This window comes from Odontesthes bonariensis, chromosome 20 (assembly GCF_027942865.1).
Source record: "Odontesthes bonariensis isolate fOdoBon6 chromosome 20, fOdoBon6.hap1, whole genome shotgun sequence".
Taxonomy (NCBI): domain Eukaryota; kingdom Metazoa; phylum Chordata; class Actinopteri; order Atheriniformes; family Atherinopsidae; genus Odontesthes; species Odontesthes bonariensis.
Genome location: NC_134525.1, coordinates 21,357,395 through 21,373,180, shown reverse-complemented (window position 1 = coordinate 21,373,180; position 15,786 = coordinate 21,357,395). Strand labels below are relative to the sequence as shown.

At 40.5% G+C, this 15,786-nt stretch overlaps 3 protein-coding genes and 1 non-coding gene across 5 annotated transcripts; 3 read left to right on the top strand and 1 right to left on the bottom strand.

Annotated features, from left to right (window-relative positions):
* Positions 1 to 84: 84 nt before the first annotated feature.
* trnar-ccg (transfer RNA arginine (anticodon CCG)) lies at positions 85 to 157 on the top strand. The gene has a single exon. It is a non-coding gene; the product is annotated as a tRNA-Arg (tRNA).
* A 735-nt stretch (positions 158 to 892) lies between these two features.
* Positions 893 to 3,756, bottom strand: zfand1 (zinc finger, AN1-type domain 1). Its single transcript, XM_075452514.1, has 8 exons — positions 3,629 to 3,756; positions 3,151 to 3,193; positions 2,665 to 2,704; positions 2,382 to 2,509; positions 2,115 to 2,206; positions 1,868 to 1,986; positions 1,593 to 1,748; positions 893 to 1,148 (listed from the first exon to the last, which is right to left on the bottom strand). Exons 1-8 carry the CDS (start codon positions 3,681 to 3,683, stop codon positions 972 to 974), a joined length of 810 nt encoding a protein of 269 aa, XP_075308629.1. The 5' UTR covers positions 3,684 to 3,756; the 3' UTR covers positions 893 to 971.
* A 337-nt stretch (positions 3,757 to 4,093) lies between these two features.
* Positions 4,094 to 6,706, top strand: chmp4c (charged multivesicular body protein 4C). The gene is made up of 5 exons (XM_075452515.1): positions 4,094 to 4,478; positions 5,090 to 5,267; positions 5,441 to 5,549; positions 5,673 to 5,799; positions 6,175 to 6,706. Exons 1-5 carry the CDS (start codon positions 4,244 to 4,246, stop codon positions 6,234 to 6,236), a joined length of 711 nt encoding a protein of 236 aa, XP_075308630.1. The 5' UTR covers positions 4,094 to 4,243; the 3' UTR covers positions 6,237 to 6,706.
* Positions 6,707 to 7,630: 924 nt separating this feature from the next.
* Positions 7,631 to 12,673, top strand: gimap4 (GTPase IMAP family member 4). Of its 2 annotated transcripts, XM_075452448.1 has the most exons (3): positions 7,631 to 7,774; positions 9,379 to 10,137; positions 11,921 to 12,673. In XM_075452448.1, the coding sequence occupies exons 1-3, from the start codon at positions 7,744 to 7,746 to the stop codon at positions 11,923 to 11,925; spliced, it is 795 nt and encodes a 264-aa protein (XP_075308563.1). In that variant the 5' UTR covers positions 7,631 to 7,743; the 3' UTR covers positions 11,926 to 12,673. The 2 variants fall into 2 exon arrangements, with proteins under 2 accessions (XP_075308563.1, XP_075308562.1); XM_075452447.1 differs by lacking the exon at positions 11,921 to 12,673 and having other exon boundaries at positions 9,379 to 10,145.
* The last annotated feature ends 3,113 nt before the right edge of the window (positions 12,674 to 15,786 follow it).

The following is a 15,786-nucleotide window of genomic DNA, read 5'->3' as shown; positions in this document are numbered from 1 at the left end:
TGTTTTCATCGAAGAGACTTTTACAAAACAAGACAGAATACCCATAAAATCTAGTAATCAATCTGTTTTATTTATCCACTAAGTGGCCCGGTGGCCTAATGGATAAGGCATCAGCCTCCGGAGCTGGGGATTGTGGGTTCAAGTCCCACCTGGGTCGGCTAACGATTTAAATATTGGCACTAATAAATTAAAGAGTAAAATGGCATTAACTATATGTAAATTTTCAATTACAGCTGCAGTCTGCAGGATTTGTTGTTGTCATACGTAAAGTCCTAATCTTTGGCATTTTAAGAGTTTACATGATCTATCAGAACGCTTGAAGTTGAAAACGGTGACCTCCGTAGTCGCAAAATGCAAGAAATGCTTATTTTTTAATCGAAAAATAAAAAGTTATTCAACTTCCTGTCCCGCCCCATCAAAACACATGAGAACTCGTGCACGTCTGTGTGCACGCCAGATGCGTGTACACGACTCCTCATTCATCAACTCACCTGTCATTTGCGATCATGGAAGACACAGTAAGTAGACTAGCCCGTAATGAAGTTCAATAGTCTAGATAAATAAGCGTGGGGACGAACCTACCTTGTATCGCGCGTGCACAACCGGTGATTGACAGGCAACAGAGCCCAGCTCGTAACCTGATTGGTTACCTTTTACAGGTCCGGTCTGCAATTTTGTAAACAAACCTGCTGGCTTTGGAGGGACCTAGCGGGACATATAGGGGACCTAGAGAACTCATTTTTTTTTGTATTGGGGTATTTAATGTACTACTTTCAGAATCCCCGGACAGTTCCAGGCATTATGCTTGAAAAAGAGTTGCAGACTGCAGCTTTAATATTTGAAATATCTAGTAGACTTTCTTTCAACTACATATACTACCGAAATTCACATCTTCAAAATAAAACAATTTATTGGCATAAATACAAACAGAGCGCATCCATACAGTAGTTGTTGTTGTTGTTGTTGGTTAATCAGGTCTGGGTAATGTAGTCCAAAACATTCTCCAGGCCTGTGCACTCATTGTCCAAATACTCTATTATCAGATTACCCCCATTATGTAGGGGAGTTTCTGGATGAGCCAGCAGCGACAGCAGGTCGTCATCCATCTGGAGAGCCTCGCCTGTCTGAGGATGACAGAGCCGCAGCTTCTGAAAATGAAACAGAGACAGGCTCAATATGGAGACATGTAAAATACATCTCAAGTTTGGGGAAAAGTTGAATCATCCTCACCCGCATTAAATAATCAACACCTTCAATAGAATAATGAGAATCAGTGTATACATAAGGGAGGATCAAACTTTTATTTTGCGTGGAAGAGCACATGAAGTATCACTATAGGGAAATTATTTTCTATAGGGTAAATAGCTTCCTGTTAGAACAGAGCTCGCTTGCACCTGTGGGCAAAAAAAGTAGTTTCATAGAACACCAGCATTAACATGTGAGCGACAATCCATTCATACCTGTGGAGGAAACTGTTTTAAAGAACAAGATCAAGTAATAAGGCAAATCAAGAAAGAAGGAAGCTGATCAGCTGCTGTAGTGGTTGTTGTAAATGTGCTAATTATGTTTACTGTGATTATCATTAACGTTACCTTCGCTGTCAGTACATTATTGTTGTTCTTGAGGTCGGCTAGTGAGGCTGCATAATCCACCACTTTCCCCACACTCCATTTAGAGCAGAAGAACATGGGCTGGCTGCAGTCTTTGGCTTCTTTGGGAAGATACACCTGAAAATAGGTTCTTTCTGTCTAGAAAACCAAAAAAAAAAAAAAGAAAGTTGGTCAAAAACAATGACAGTTGCTCCACTAAATATATGCAACAGAAAATGTGAAATTTAAAACTTAAAGCCATAGGTGCTTGGTTTTACCTGTGGCAGCCCCTTGTCTCCTGCAGCATGCAGCTTCAGTTTCATCAGCGCTACCTTCGCTGCAGTTGCAGCATTCTTTGCTCCTCTGCGCCCTTTGCTTTTGGATCCACTCTTTGACTCTGAGCAGTCATAAAAGAGAGCCATAAAGGCATCTTTCAAATGTGTGAATTGGTCATAAAGGTCATTTAGTTTAATGCTGAGCCTATGTGGATCAAGGAGTGGCAGACAGAATAATGTCCTCACTGACCTACAATCTTCTGCACCAGTTCTTTGGTGGCTGCCATTCGAGGCTTTTGGACCTCCAACTTTTCACATTTGTGATCATCTTGATGACGATGGCTGTAAAGAAAGAAGAAAATAAACACTTTTCCCAACAGTGAAACATGTATATACAGTAAACCCTTGCTTTCTTTAAACCCCTCTGTTTGAAGACTACATGAGCATAGATCAGCTCAAAAAGATTGTTTTGCATTGTAAAACAGAGAATGAAAGAAATGAAAACAAGTCAACCTACGCTAAACAGAAGTGTTTTTCACATTGTGGACATATAACTGGAAGCAGCTCTTTTCCCTTGCAGTCTTCAAATGAGCAAGGATAGCTTTTGCTGCCACCTGCAGTCCGGGATTCCCTTTTGATTGGCTCCTGAGACAAAAAAAAAAAAAAAAGAAGATAAGCTTGTGAACAAAATTAAAAAAAATACACACAGTCTATATCTGGTTCACAGTTTGGGGAATTGTAACAGCAGCTGTGCTGATTCTATCAAAGAAAGACAGGCAGCACATGACAGTACGATCTACCTCTGAACAGGAGTGGGCCTCTCTGCTTCTGTGCTCAAGACTGTAGGAGTCAGAAGAAAACACACATTTCATCAAAAAGTGAAATTATCAGAGGTGAAAGGTAGCAAACAAAAGTTACTCAGTGCACCCACTGTCAATATTTCTTTACATCTGCCTCATTTCAGAACAAACATGCTGCTAATCTGAATAGGTCACCGTCAGTTTAAATGTGATTTTATACAAGACGAAGAGAGCTTATCTTCACAAATTAAATGCTCAGATCATTCTTTGGTATTTTATGCTTGAAAACTGTCACTAAACACTTAAAATAAAAAAGGTGCTGTACTTAGCTTTATATTTTATGTCAGATCAACCAGTAATATCAGTCATGCTCATGTATTAGTCAGACACATCTAGTTATGGATACATTTTCCAAAGAAAGTACATCAAATACTGAAGGTCTGAAGATTTTCAAGTAAACTTAACTGAGAGGAAGATTAAACTTACCAGTAAACACCACTACATGCATCACAAACAAATGGAAGAAAATCTAAAAGAACAACGTAGAAATGACATCATGTGATAGTCAAAACAGGGATAATTCACCAATAAATTGTACAAAGTTTATTGAACTGATTAAAACTTCATAATAAGGACTCAGAAGCTCTGACTTCACTGAGCTTGATTAACCTACATCTTTCTTCTTTAAAACATCTAACAAAAACCACCAAGTCACAGTACGGGTAAATGTTCCTCATGATAAAGATATTTGGTTTTGGAGGATGCAATGCTAACACACTGACTGTTGGCGTCACGAAGAGCAGCTTACCAAGTTAGCGGTTAGCCTGCGTGCTAATTAAGCTAACGTCTGCTAGCTGATGAACGAGCTATGCAAACGTTAGGCGTGTTTCATTTCATGAAAACAGAGAAAAAGTCACGCTTCAATATCTTTATTTCTTATAATTCGGATGAAACCTCAACAGACCTTTCAGATTGCAGGAATCGATCTGACAATGCTTCCCAATGTTTAATTCAGCCATTAGATAGCAGTGAGTCTGCCGATCACGTCAACACGAACTTTGACCCTCAACAGACAAGTCACGTGACAAAGTTTTTAAGAACTTCTTCTTTTTTAAAAAAAACAATCATTTAAACCTTCAACCTATATATTTTTTACACATAAGACATAATTTACATCGCTTTGTCGAGTGAAAGCAAATTCCAACTTTTTAGTACTTTTATTTTTCTTCATCGTTGCGAGTTTACACGCATTTATTAACTTTCTAAACACAATTATACATGGAACAAAAATGTTCTATTATTGATCACCTGAGTTAAAAAGTTTATCAGCCTATCTGGACCGAATTTCATAGTGGACAAAATAGGTCCGGATAGAAAGAGGGCGATGGGCGTCAGGTATCAATGCGTCACAGGTAATGGTGAAAGGTGCGCTCACTGGTTAGTTTGAACTGAATGCATAAAGTCGTCGAGCTGGAAAATCAACAACACACCCGCCTTTGTCGTAGGAAAGCTGCTCTCGGACTCGAAAGAGTTGTGAATGTTTTAAATATCCTCACAATTTACTGGCAAAGCCTCCAAAATGAGTAAAATCTCGAAGCTTTTCAAGGGGAGCTCGAGCTCGAGCTCGAGTTCGAGTTCGTCAAGCTCCTCAAAGTCCAAACACCACCGGTCGCGGGGAGGAGCGTCTCCTCAGGACGCCATTCACAGACTCCGGGAAACGGAGGAAATGCTGACGAAGAAGCAGGAGTACTTGGAGAATAGGATTCAACAAGAAATAACGATAGCCAAGAAGCATGGCACAAAGAACAAGAGGGGTATGTCCAAGGACTGTGCACCTGCTATCCAGCTCAGGCACTGACACAGTAGTTACACCTTCAGACAAGATTTTATCTTGTGCACTGTAGCCTAAAAGTGGATGTTTGACTTTTTTTCTTTTCTGTCAAAGTAAATCTCCTTAAATGCATTAAGGGCTTTCGTCGTTTTGGTTGACTTCCATTTGATTTAGCATTTAGTTATTTAATTCCTGTTTATGAAAACAACACATAAACTGGGGGCTTAAACTGAACTTGACACCTGTACCATTGTGTTTTATGACCTATTAATCAGTTTATTTCCAACGAAACATAGGGCATTGCTTTGATTTACGCATGACAGACTAAGTAGTATTTAAATGCATGTGCAAGGAGCTTGTAACAAATGAGCAACGTGGAAGTCTCCCTCCTTGTGCAGAGGGCTTACAGCACTGCCCAGTGTTGGCTGTTTTCTTAGCGGCATTGCTCAGTTAATCACCGAGACTTAAACATAAACCTCACCATGCAAAGGGAGGAACCACGTATCTTTTCTTTGCTCACGCCCAAAACTTCGACAGGATGAAGTTATCAGTGAGAACTGCACGCAAGTGACTTGTTTGACCTTTCTGTGCCAGCCGCCCTGCAGGCCCTGAAGAGGAAGAAGCGCTATGAGCAGCAGCTGACGCAGATCGACGGCACGCTCTCCACCATCGAGTTTCAGAGAGAAGCTCTGGAGAACTCACATACCAACACGGAGGTCCTGAAGAACATGGGCTACGCTGCCAAGGCCATGAAGCAGGTCCACCAGAACATGTAAGAACCTGGTCATACAAGAGAAGAAAGTGTTGAAGTGGTGCTTAAATAAACATTTTTTTGTAACCATTTGGAATGAGGGAAGCTGCTGAACATTTCAGTTATTCATATAGACAAAATGATAAGTTTAAACTTGATTTCAAGACTGAAATGTGTCTGTTTTTTCATCTCAGGGACATTGACAAGATAGAGGATATGATGCAGGATATCACAGAGCAACAGGACGTGGCCCAAGAGATCAGCCAAGCCATCTCTGGATCTTTCGGGGAGACGTTTGATGAGGTTTGCTTCCATTTTCCTCCCTTTTTTTTTTTTTTTTTTTTCTTGTGATCCAGATTTCAAAATATGTTAGGCACTTCCTGTGTCTCCCCCGTTGATCCGTTTCCTGCATGCGACGTGTTTTAGGACGAGCTGCTGGCAGAGCTGGAGGAGCTGCAGCAGGAGGAGCTGGAGAACAGTGTGGAGAGCATGGGCGGGCTGCCCAGCGTTCCCAGCTCCAAACTGCCCTCATCACGGCCCGGTCAGCGCGCAAGTGAGTCCTTCACACAGAACGGACATAAAACGCTGCATTTAGTCATAAGCAGTCAGACAATTTCACCTGCGAAATGTCGCTAGTGGGTAAAAGCAAGAAGTGTATATAATTAATCTTTAAAAATTTGTATTATTTTTAAAAAGAAAGAAAATGGGAAATTCCACCCTCTTCTTCTTTGTTTTTTTTCACTCAAAGAAAAATGTCCGATGGTGCACAAAAATAATATTTTAAGATCATTAATCCCAGAATAGCCACTATGATTATTTTTGCTCTCAATAATGGAGCTGATCAGCAACAAAAAGTTTGGACTTGTGATGATTTAACAGCAAGGTTATTAAATGTTTCTGCAATTATTATTATTTTTTTTTTTAACAGCTACCAAGAAAAGGGTCGAAGATGATGACGACATGCAAATGCTGGCATACTGGGCAACTTAAGACAGCCTCTAATGCCCACAAAAAAACACAGAAGACTTTAATCGGACCTCCTTTTGTCTCTTTATTTGACTTTTCATACTGCTGAAGGTTTTTAGGGAAATTAAGTTATGTAATTTTGGATTGATAAATGTTTTTTCTTGTCTTTTGGTGCTACTTTACTGTTTATATTTATCAAAACAATAAAAAAAAAAGTGAAGGAGTCAATAAGCTGTACCTTAGATTCATCTCCCTGTGTGTGTATTCTGTTTTCTTGTTTTTGTGATAATACTTAATTACAGACAAAACTACTTTTTATAGGCCTTAAGGATATAAGACCAAGGTTTTTTTTGTTTGTTCTTTCTTCTTCTTCATAGGACGGAACTGTATGTCATGCATCTGTAAAAAAATCATAGATTTTGCCTAAATGCTGTAAATATGTCGCTTTATTACTAAAACAATAAAGGACTAATGTGTCGGAGTGATTTGAAAAAGATGCTCCATGCATTTATCTTTCACTGTTTCAGGCCGTCTGCCTAACAGACGAATCGGACAGCTGCTCGATGAGTCCTCGCTAAGACCAGAAAAGTGGATCATATATTAAAAACTGCTGTTTGTCTTTAAAGCTTTAAAGGGTTTCACGTCATCCCTTACATCACAGATTTTCTGGTGCATTACAATTTTCAGGATCAGGTTTGCTTTCTGTCCCCAGACAAAAGGACTGTGTACTGAATTGATAAAAACAAACAATTAAACTAATACTGGGGGCTTAAGAACCGATAAACTGAGTACACACACTATCACATATAGATCTCATTTATCTTCAAGATTTGCTATGAGGAAACATTGGGGGTAGATGAAAGTCTAAGATCAAACCCACATGCCAAGAAGTGAAACTAGCTAAAATGAATGGATTAATAGAATAATGAATAACTAAAATTGAGTTGAGTAAAAACGATCTCTAATCATTTCATGTAGTTTAAATATAATATTCTCATGAGCTTTATCAACAGTTATAGAAAACTTAATGATAAAAACTGCTCTTGATCTCACTTGATTAATCGAGGGTTACATAAACATGGTCCACTACTCCACGAGAGTCATGCCTGCATTTAGAAATCATGAGAGACTAAAAAAAAAAAACTGTTTGCCCAACAGCTGCGCACAGGAAACATAATAATGCTGTTTAGTTTTTTGTGTCTCTCCAATGAAAGTGATGACCTCAATCTGGAGACCTCTATGAAAGTGTTCTGGCACTGAGCTTGACTTTGACGTTTGCGGTTTCTTTTACCGTTTATGAAAGTAAGCATTGACATTTAGCCTATTTGATGCCCTGCATCTGTAGTCCGTGATTTGTTCAGCACTTCCGGTTTTTCTGTTGTGCCCTTAATCTGAAGGTGATAACCGGAAGTAGCGTGTGTAGATTCCGGTTATCCGGTAACTTCTGTCATCAGAAGGAAGTTCTTCGAAAAACGACCCGCCCAAAGCGAATTAAGACCCCTAAATACATCGGCTCGAAATAAAACTAAACATGGAAGCGAATAAACCACTTCAGACGACAGGTGAGAAGGATTTTTTGTTATGCGGTTACTTTATAGACTGTAAAAAATGAATGGGCGTCTTTCTCGGCTGTTAAAACTAGCTTAAAGTTAGCAAACAGTTTCAGTTTAAACCACAGAACCGGATCTGAGCACGTTTCATATGTAGCTGATAGAAAACAGCTCGAACAATTGTTTTTCTACTTTATCCGACATTCTCTGAAACCATACACTGTCGCGTAGCTGGAGGTCATGTACATTTAATATTTCCCCTTTAATTAATTACATCATTGACATTTAATAGATAACTGACGTGTAAAGTGTGTTATTCGAAAAATTTTCATGAGTAAATCAACTTCCTTATTACATACACAAGTCGGTACAACACTTTTGACTTAATTGTAGGTCTCCAAAATCAAAATGCTGAGGACATGACCTTTTCGAAACTACACTTTACACACGATTATGCTTTAAACGGTATCAAATATCATCTGCATTATAGGAATTAAAACGCTCTCTTTGCCTTTTCCATATAAGGAAACGCTGAAAAATTTAGGCTGGGAGCAGCACAAGATTAAACCAATTGAAAAAGTGATCAGAAGTGAAGATATGGTCCTCTTCTGTGACATGGCAGTGCAGAGAGGGCTGAAAGATGATCAGAAAATAGGATCTTTTGTGAGCTCCACACTTTCTGAGAGCAAAGACATGTTAAACAAGACCAACCTAGAGGTTCAGAAATGTATAGATTTTCTTTTTCATGTGTACTGTGACAGTCATTTCCAAATTAAATTACAATAAAAAAAAAGACATTAAATAGCACAGGAGGATGGAAAACTTAGACATCATAAACCTATACGATTATGCAAATGAAGATGATGGAAAAGGACAATACAAAGGCCATATACATATATAGGCCTATATCCTTATATTTCCTGTTGTGTTTGAACACGTTTTTCCATTGTGGAATTTCACAAATAATTCAAGCAACGTCATACTTTAAAGGAGACCTATAATGCCCTCCTTTTTAAAAAAACAAACAAAAAAAAACAATTTGACACACTTTTCTGAGGTCTTATTCAGCTGTATTGGGCAAAACACCTGTTGGTTTAAGCACAGAGGCTCTGAGTGTGCAGTACAGCTGACATTTCCACCTCAAGATGGCTTCAGGTCTGGCAGGGTGGATGGGAGTGGGCGGGGCTCACAGGTGGAGACTTGGCAGAGACGGTGAAGTTAACTTAAGGAAGGACATACTTTGGAAATGAAAATCAGAGCGGGTCCTTGAATGAGGAACTTTCCAACAAAGAGGAACTAAAAGAAAAAAGAAAATGCCAGGGTTGTGTTTTTGGGGAGTTCTTCACTTGCAGGTCTGGTGTTAATTTGAACTCTTCATGTCTCATTCTTCATAAAGTAAAGTCTGATAACTGTTTGCTATGTGTACAAATGGTCATTTTGCAAGAAAATATTATAGAAAGTATAACAGCATTGACCTTCTTAGCAGCCAAACAAATCAAACAATGTAGCTCAAACTGTTTTGGTATAACTGGTATAAGGACTTCCTAAACTTGCTGAGTGCTTTTGGATGAAGCCTTTTGCATACTAACTAATATTTATGGACTTACTGACCTTAGCCGGAGATGCTTGTGCATTGGAGGAGGCCAGAAAGACGGCAGCTGCAGCCCAGGTGGTCAGCCATCTGCCAGAAATTCGTCTGGTGGTGGTGGGCTGGAGGTGGCCGGGGAAGAGCTTGACAGCCAACACCATCATTGGGAGGGAGGAGTTTCACTTGGAACGAGCGGCCGAGTTCTGCGTTACAAGGGAGACGGAGGTAGAGGGGCGGCAGGTGATTGTGGTGGACACTCCAGGCTGGTTCTCTGCCCAGGATACACCACCCTCTTATAAAAAGGAGCTTGTTAGAGGTGCCTCGCTTAGCCCTCCTGGTCCTCATGCCTTCCTGCTAGTCATCCCTGTAGGCATGTTCACAGAAGTGGACCGTGCACGCATTGAAGAGCATGTGAGCCTCTTTGGGGCGCATGTTTGGAGGCACACGATTGTGGTGTTCACCTGGGCGGAGGTGTTGCGGACCATTTCCATCGAGAGGTACATTCGCAGAGAGGGCAAAGAACTGCAGTGGGTGCTGGAGAAATGTAAGAAAAGATACTTTGTTGTTAACAACTCCATATTTGGGGAGAACCCTCAGGTGGGGCGCTTAATGGAGAGGGTGGAGAAGATGGTGGCAGAAGAGGAGGGGCACTACAATCCAGAGATGGAGCAAAGATCTCTGGATGAGAACCAGAATCCTGCCAGAGACGTGCAGGATCTCGGGGCCCGGCCCAAACAGAACTCTGGGCTGGATGTGTCCAAAGCCACGAATGTGGAGTCGCTTTCCAGTAAGTGATGAGTTTACGTTGTCTCTTTTACGAGGCATTTTTGTGAGTTAAAGATCCCACTGAAAGGATTTGAGTCATAACAGAAGCTATAATCAATATTTGTATTCCAAAAATGACTCATTTGACAGGTTGTGTATGAGTGCTAACACAGAATTATCCCCCGACTCTGCTGTTCCTCTAAACTCTACACTGCTTTGCCACTTTTGGCTTGTTAATATTTTCTGGCTAGCAATTTTACTGTTAGAGGTTCTTTCTCATCCGCACTGTATTCATCAGCTGGCCAGATTTAAAGTACACGTGCCGAAGTCTTGATCCGCCCCTCATTTCTTTATATTTAGCTTCCAAGCAGCCAGACTTTTTTTTAATCTTAGAAAGTGGTCTTACAGCACAGGTTCATTATAGTTCTCTGGGCTTTCTGAAGGAAAATCAGTGGCAATGGGTCTTATGGAGGGATGAATCCTCCTCAGACCCCAAACAGAAAGCAGCCAACACCCAAAGAAAAGCTTTAAAATGTCCTTCAAGAAGCCTGGAGAACTATTCCTGGAGACTACTTAAGGCTGAGTTATACTTCTTTTAACTGCCCTTGCGCTTGCGTCTTGCGCGTATGTTAATGGCTCGAGACGTTTATACTTCATTTTGCTTTGTCGGCGCTTGCGTGTGCTGCGTGGCGATTCACCGCCAGGACAGTAGGTGGAGTAGCGGGTTTTTTCAATGACAAGCCTACTATGATGAAAGCAAATTCACCGCCAGGACCTCTTCGAGTGGATTCATGCTTCTTCTTCTTGTAAATAGCCGGTATTTTGTCAGATTTTCAACACCTTGGGGGTCTAAACGTCTACTTTCTTGCCTGAAAATGTTTCAAATGTTGCTAAAGTTATATATTTACAGAGTTTATAGCTTAAGGGAAATCAGCTTTTCAGGCTGGCTGATTTGGGCTCGGACAGGAGTGAAGTGCACTGTGTGTAAACGCTCTGCATACTGTCAGATCGATGAGTATGCCGTTTTCAAGTAGTAGGCGGTTTCGAACACAGCCAGTGGCTTGTGCTTGCGTCTTGCGTAAAGTTTAGAAAATTGAGGTGACACACGCAAGCACGCAAGGGGGGGCTTGCAACCGCGCAAGGGCTTGCGTTGCGTCTTGCGTCTTGCGTTGCGTCTTGCGTTACCGACTATAAACCAGGCTTTAAAGAAATGACAAGAAAGCTTGTCTACGAGGGGTCAGGCTGTGTTTAGGAATAAAGGTGCTCAGACCAGATATGGATGTACAAACTCTGTTTTAGCCTTTTACGTTTGCACATATTTAAATAAATTGCTGCAAATATTTCCAATAATCACGACACAATAGAAAACAATCAGGGGTGGCTCAAGACTTTTGCACGGTACTCTACAACTCCAAATGAGGATGATGAAAACTGCAGAGTCATGACACTCCTCCGTGGGTTCGTCATGCCGAGCAGGCCGCACACTCATTTGATCCATTGTTTTTGGTCCGGGCTGCTTTAAGGAAGTAGCAGTATGAGAGATCAGCCTTGTGTTATCACTGCTTCATGGTAGGAGTGTTGCTCAGATCGAAGCAGAGATGGCTCATTATGTATCTAAGCATGTCGCCTTTCTTCATTGTAACTTCCTTCTCCTGTCTCCATAGCAACCCAAGAAACACAAACCTTGAAACAAAACTATAAGGGCACAGTAGATTATCAAAATGCATTAAAAAAAAAAAGCTTTTTTATGTGAACTGGAGTCTTGTTATAATGTTGTAATGCAGAGTGTATTTGGTGTGTTCCAGACTAATGAGTTGCCTTTGACTGACGGACCCTCCAAAGATGGCAGAGCTGCTTATGTGACGAGACAGAAAATGGTAAAAAACTGAAATGTTACTGAATGTATAAAGCGGTGTGATTTATCATATTTATTATAAAAGGTCAGACATGTTACTTTGTGCATTATTGATGATACACACCTTTTAACTGTCATGTGGTAAAGATTTGATCTCCTGTTTTATCCTTTTATGACATTTGGATGAATTTGGATGTTGGTCGTTGAATGTGAAGGTTGTGTGATGGATGCTTCTTTGTTTTTACTCTAAGCCCATCCGTACAGACGGTAGTCATCATTGTGTTTAGAACCTGTCACTCCTTTGTCTCAGCAAACACCAGAACTGCACTATTAAGTTATCGCTATGATTTTCTGTCTGACTGTCGAGTGAAATGATTTTCAAACCATTTGCTCTTGTTGTGACCAAACTGTAAATGCTTTTGTCATTCTGCTGTGTTTATTGTGTTGCAATGCACTAGAGCTGTCAGTGATGTCCTGGTAATTTGCCTGAAACTGATTGTTAAGGGTGTTTATTTTAGTTTGTGGCAGAGGGATACTTTTAAGGAAAGAATGTGCTACCATACAAATGATTAAATACTTTAATAAACTTATTGTCCAGTGAAAGATGTCAAATATTCACTAATTCCTCAGCTGTAAATTTGTGTTTTGTTTTCTTTGGGAGTGATGGTATGGTAAATTAAATCACTGGGTTTATACAACTTTACAGATTTTAAGGTGTCGTCTATATCTGTATGAGACTGAAATAAATTTTAGAAGCTTATTGATTAAAAAATGAACCTTTTATGAGCACTTTTGTACTCATGCAAAGGTTGATGCAGGAAAGAAAAATGGCCCTCAAACCGGCTTCTTGACTTTTGACTGAGTAAAAATATATACATATTTTAAACATTGGAAATGATGTCAACAAGGTGCACAGGGGCTTCAAGGAAAATAAATGTAAGTGCTACAAAGGTTAGCAATTCCTTATTATTAAGACACACTCTTTGGTGTGCACTTTAACTGCTTTTCTGCTATTTAAAGTCTGCATTGAGTATCTTTAAAAGAAGAGTTCCCGGCCTCTGATGGATGTGTCACAACTGGTTTAGTAGGATACTATAAGTTTCTCGGGACAACACTGGAATGGCAGCTTGTTAAGATAGTCTGAGACTTCCTGCCAGGAACAGCTGTTCACGGTCTGAGTTTTGAGGTTACTTCCACTTCGCATCAGAGTTTAATTTTCTGCGCGTTTGTTATTTTCCCCCTCAGTCTTTGTACTCCAGCGGCCTGTACTACGAAGCAGGTTCAATATATCCTGGTATCTTTTGGTCATCCGGTTCGACTTACCCTAACAATGGATATTTCACTAAGCGGTACCATGATGCTGGTTATTAACTCGGTAAAACCCAGGTTTTACAACCCTGGCTACGCGTGTGAAACAGGTGGAGTTGGCATCATTTGACCAATCACCGTTTTTAACTTGATCAGACTGAAGACGTCCAAATGTTCTTTGCACCGAAAGAACAAACGTAAAAGCTTTTTAAAACCGTCTTCAGTTATTTTCTGGTATTCAGGGTCTCAAATGCTGAACACACGGGTGTTTAACAGTCTAATGATTGTAGTTCATTTTAAAACAATTCATAAAATAAGTGTGAATATGATAAATGCTAGTTCTAAGTCTTTAAAAGTCAACAGGGACAAGCTTTAGAGCCATCAATCCCTGTTTTAGGGTACTTTCGCCTTTTAGCTGACACGTCTCCAATAAAAATGCTTCTGAGGGAAAATCTAACAACCTAATAGGTCTTTGACTCCGGTAGGAGTTGAACAGAGACTAGCTGTTAATGCATCAACGTCTATTTTAAATGTTCACTCTCTAAGGGAAGCGTTGGTAGCAGGGCGGTGCTTTTACATGTGTCGGTCTCTTATCTGGAAACCTAACCCGCTCTAATAATAATATATAAGTTTTATATAGCGCTTTTCCAAATGCTCAAAGACGCTTTACATAAGGAACAACCAGAAAGCAGAGACAAAAACAAGACAAGACCTGCTCTAGGGCAGGTAAGGTTTCACACAGAAGTGAACCAGCATCGTGATGCTGAGCCTGAGGCCACTCACCCTGCTTCGTACCGCAGACCCCAGGTTTCTCTTTGTTCAGAGCTGCGTCCTTTTCCTCGACGCCCTGTTTTGTCACGCCTTGCTCCCAGTTTGGTTTAGTTTAGTTGAACTCTGTTTGGATTTCTTTTTTTGTTCTCCTGGATATCGTGCTCTTGCAGCGCTTCTCGTCGTTTTCTGATAAAAATCGGTCTTCCTTCTCTGTGCCTGCATCCTGAGGGGAGTCTGCATTTGGGACCTACCACACAGACGCTGTGACACAGATATAAAGACGGTGCACAGAGACTTAGTGGTGACTTGTCTTCGATGCTGTGGCGTCCTTTAAACTGAGAGCAGAAGTGCCTGTGAGTTTTTCTGTGCACTAGTTATCCTGGTTGTGACTGAATTGTTGAGGGATCCTTGTTGTCTTTGCACATTTTATTCAGATTTTTCAATGCCATGGAAATGGTCTAAGCCTGTGGGATAATAAACCCCTCATTGAGGTCCCTGAGCTTTCTCTGCTGGCATAGATCATTGTCACTGAGATGGCAAGAGGTTAAAAAGGACTGAAGACCTGGCGACCACGTATTCTAAGATACGAAAACGTAGTTTCTCGTGTTTTATCTCACACCGTCTCTTGAATAATGATCATAACCAGTGGACTGAAAGACTCCAATGTTTATGTCACTCAAATGTATTTGCAACATTTCCCTGATTAAACATGTATGAACAAAGAAATGCCTGAATGTTTGTTTATAAGTGTTGCCAGAAAGTTCACATCCTTTGTTTTTTTTTTTTTCGTTTTACACATTTGAACCTCCTCTTAAAGTAAATTAAATTCAGATTTTCATCATCGGCCTGGAAGCAACTCTCCACATGACAAAGCAAACACAAACATTTTGGAATGTGTGATTGATTTATTGGAAAATAGGATGAAAATTTTCCATGAAGGGTTGTCACCAGTTACCACTTACATGTTTTCTTGGTGATGGGATTTGGGTCGTCTTTTGGTAAAACAACCTTCACCTCAGTCTGATTCAAATACTCTCTCACTTCTGTGTTTTCCTGCATCCACCTTTCCTTTAATCCTTACTTTACCATGTTTGACAGTATGAATGGTATCTATGAGGTGACTGAGTAGGGTTTTAGGGGCTCTGTCTCTTGGTAGTTCCAAACCTCTTGTAAAGACGTCTCAAAGGGTCTGAATACTGCTTATATGATTAACACATTTACCGGATTGTTTCGGGAACAGCATCAGGTGATCATTAGTTAGGATATAGCGGTATATTCTGAAAGGAGGTGTTCTGCACAAACACTTAGTGCTCATTTATGGATCACTGCACAGACATCCACGCCAGTCATGTAGTTGAAATGTTTGCTAATGAAAGGCTGCTTTCAGGCACCAACCACGATAAGCCACATATATAACCAATATATGTGGCTTATCGTGGTTGGTGCCTGAAAGCAGCCTTTGTATCTCTTTATGGAGTCCTTTTTATAGGGCCGAAAAGCAGCTCAAAGCATGAACGTGTACACACAGCATCAATTGCTTGCTTTGAATAATTTGCTACCAACAAAATAACTGCAGTCATGGTTCAGTTTAACTCCCTTTGGTTCTAGCAGAGCAACTATGAGTTCCAAAGCTGGAACTCTTTCCACCCGTCTTGCGTTAAATGTCACTCTTTTCCCTCGGGAGCTCAGGCTGCTGGTTTTCTTAATGCTCCATTAAATCTCAGTCCGTGCCCCCCC

Excerpts from the sequence above, each read along its gene's own strand:
- zfand1 (XM_075452514.1), bottom strand. The coding sequence starts at position 3,683 with ATGGCTGAATTAAACATTGGGAAGCATTGTCAGATCGATTCCTGCAAT. Across the intron at positions 2,705-3,150 it reads GCATGTAGTGGTGTTTACTG|TCTTGAGCACAGAAGCAGAG; the intron begins GTAAGTTTAATC and ends TGACTCCTACAG. Across the intron at positions 1,149-1,592 it reads ATAATGTACTGACAGCGAAG|AAGCTGCGGCTCTGTCATCC; the intron begins GTAACGTTAATG and ends TTTCATTTTCAG.
- chmp4c (XM_075452515.1), top strand. The coding sequence starts at position 4,244 with ATGAGTAAAATCTCGAAGCTTTTCAAGGGGAGCTCGAGCTCGAGCTCG. Across the intron at positions 5,268-5,440 it reads AAGCAGGTCCACCAGAACAT|GGACATTGACAAGATAGAGG; the intron begins GTAAGAACCTGG and ends TTTTCATCTCAG. Across the intron at positions 5,800-6,174 it reads ACGGCCCGGTCAGCGCGCAA|CTACCAAGAAAAGGGTCGAA; the intron begins GTGAGTCCTTCA and ends TTTTTTTAACAG.
- gimap4 (XM_075452447.1), top strand. The coding sequence starts at position 7,744 with ATGGAAGCGAATAAACCACTTCAGACGACAG. Across the intron at positions 7,775-9,378 it reads TAAACCACTTCAGACGACAG|CCGGAGATGCTTGTGCATTG; the intron begins GTGAGAAGGATT and ends TACTGACCTTAG.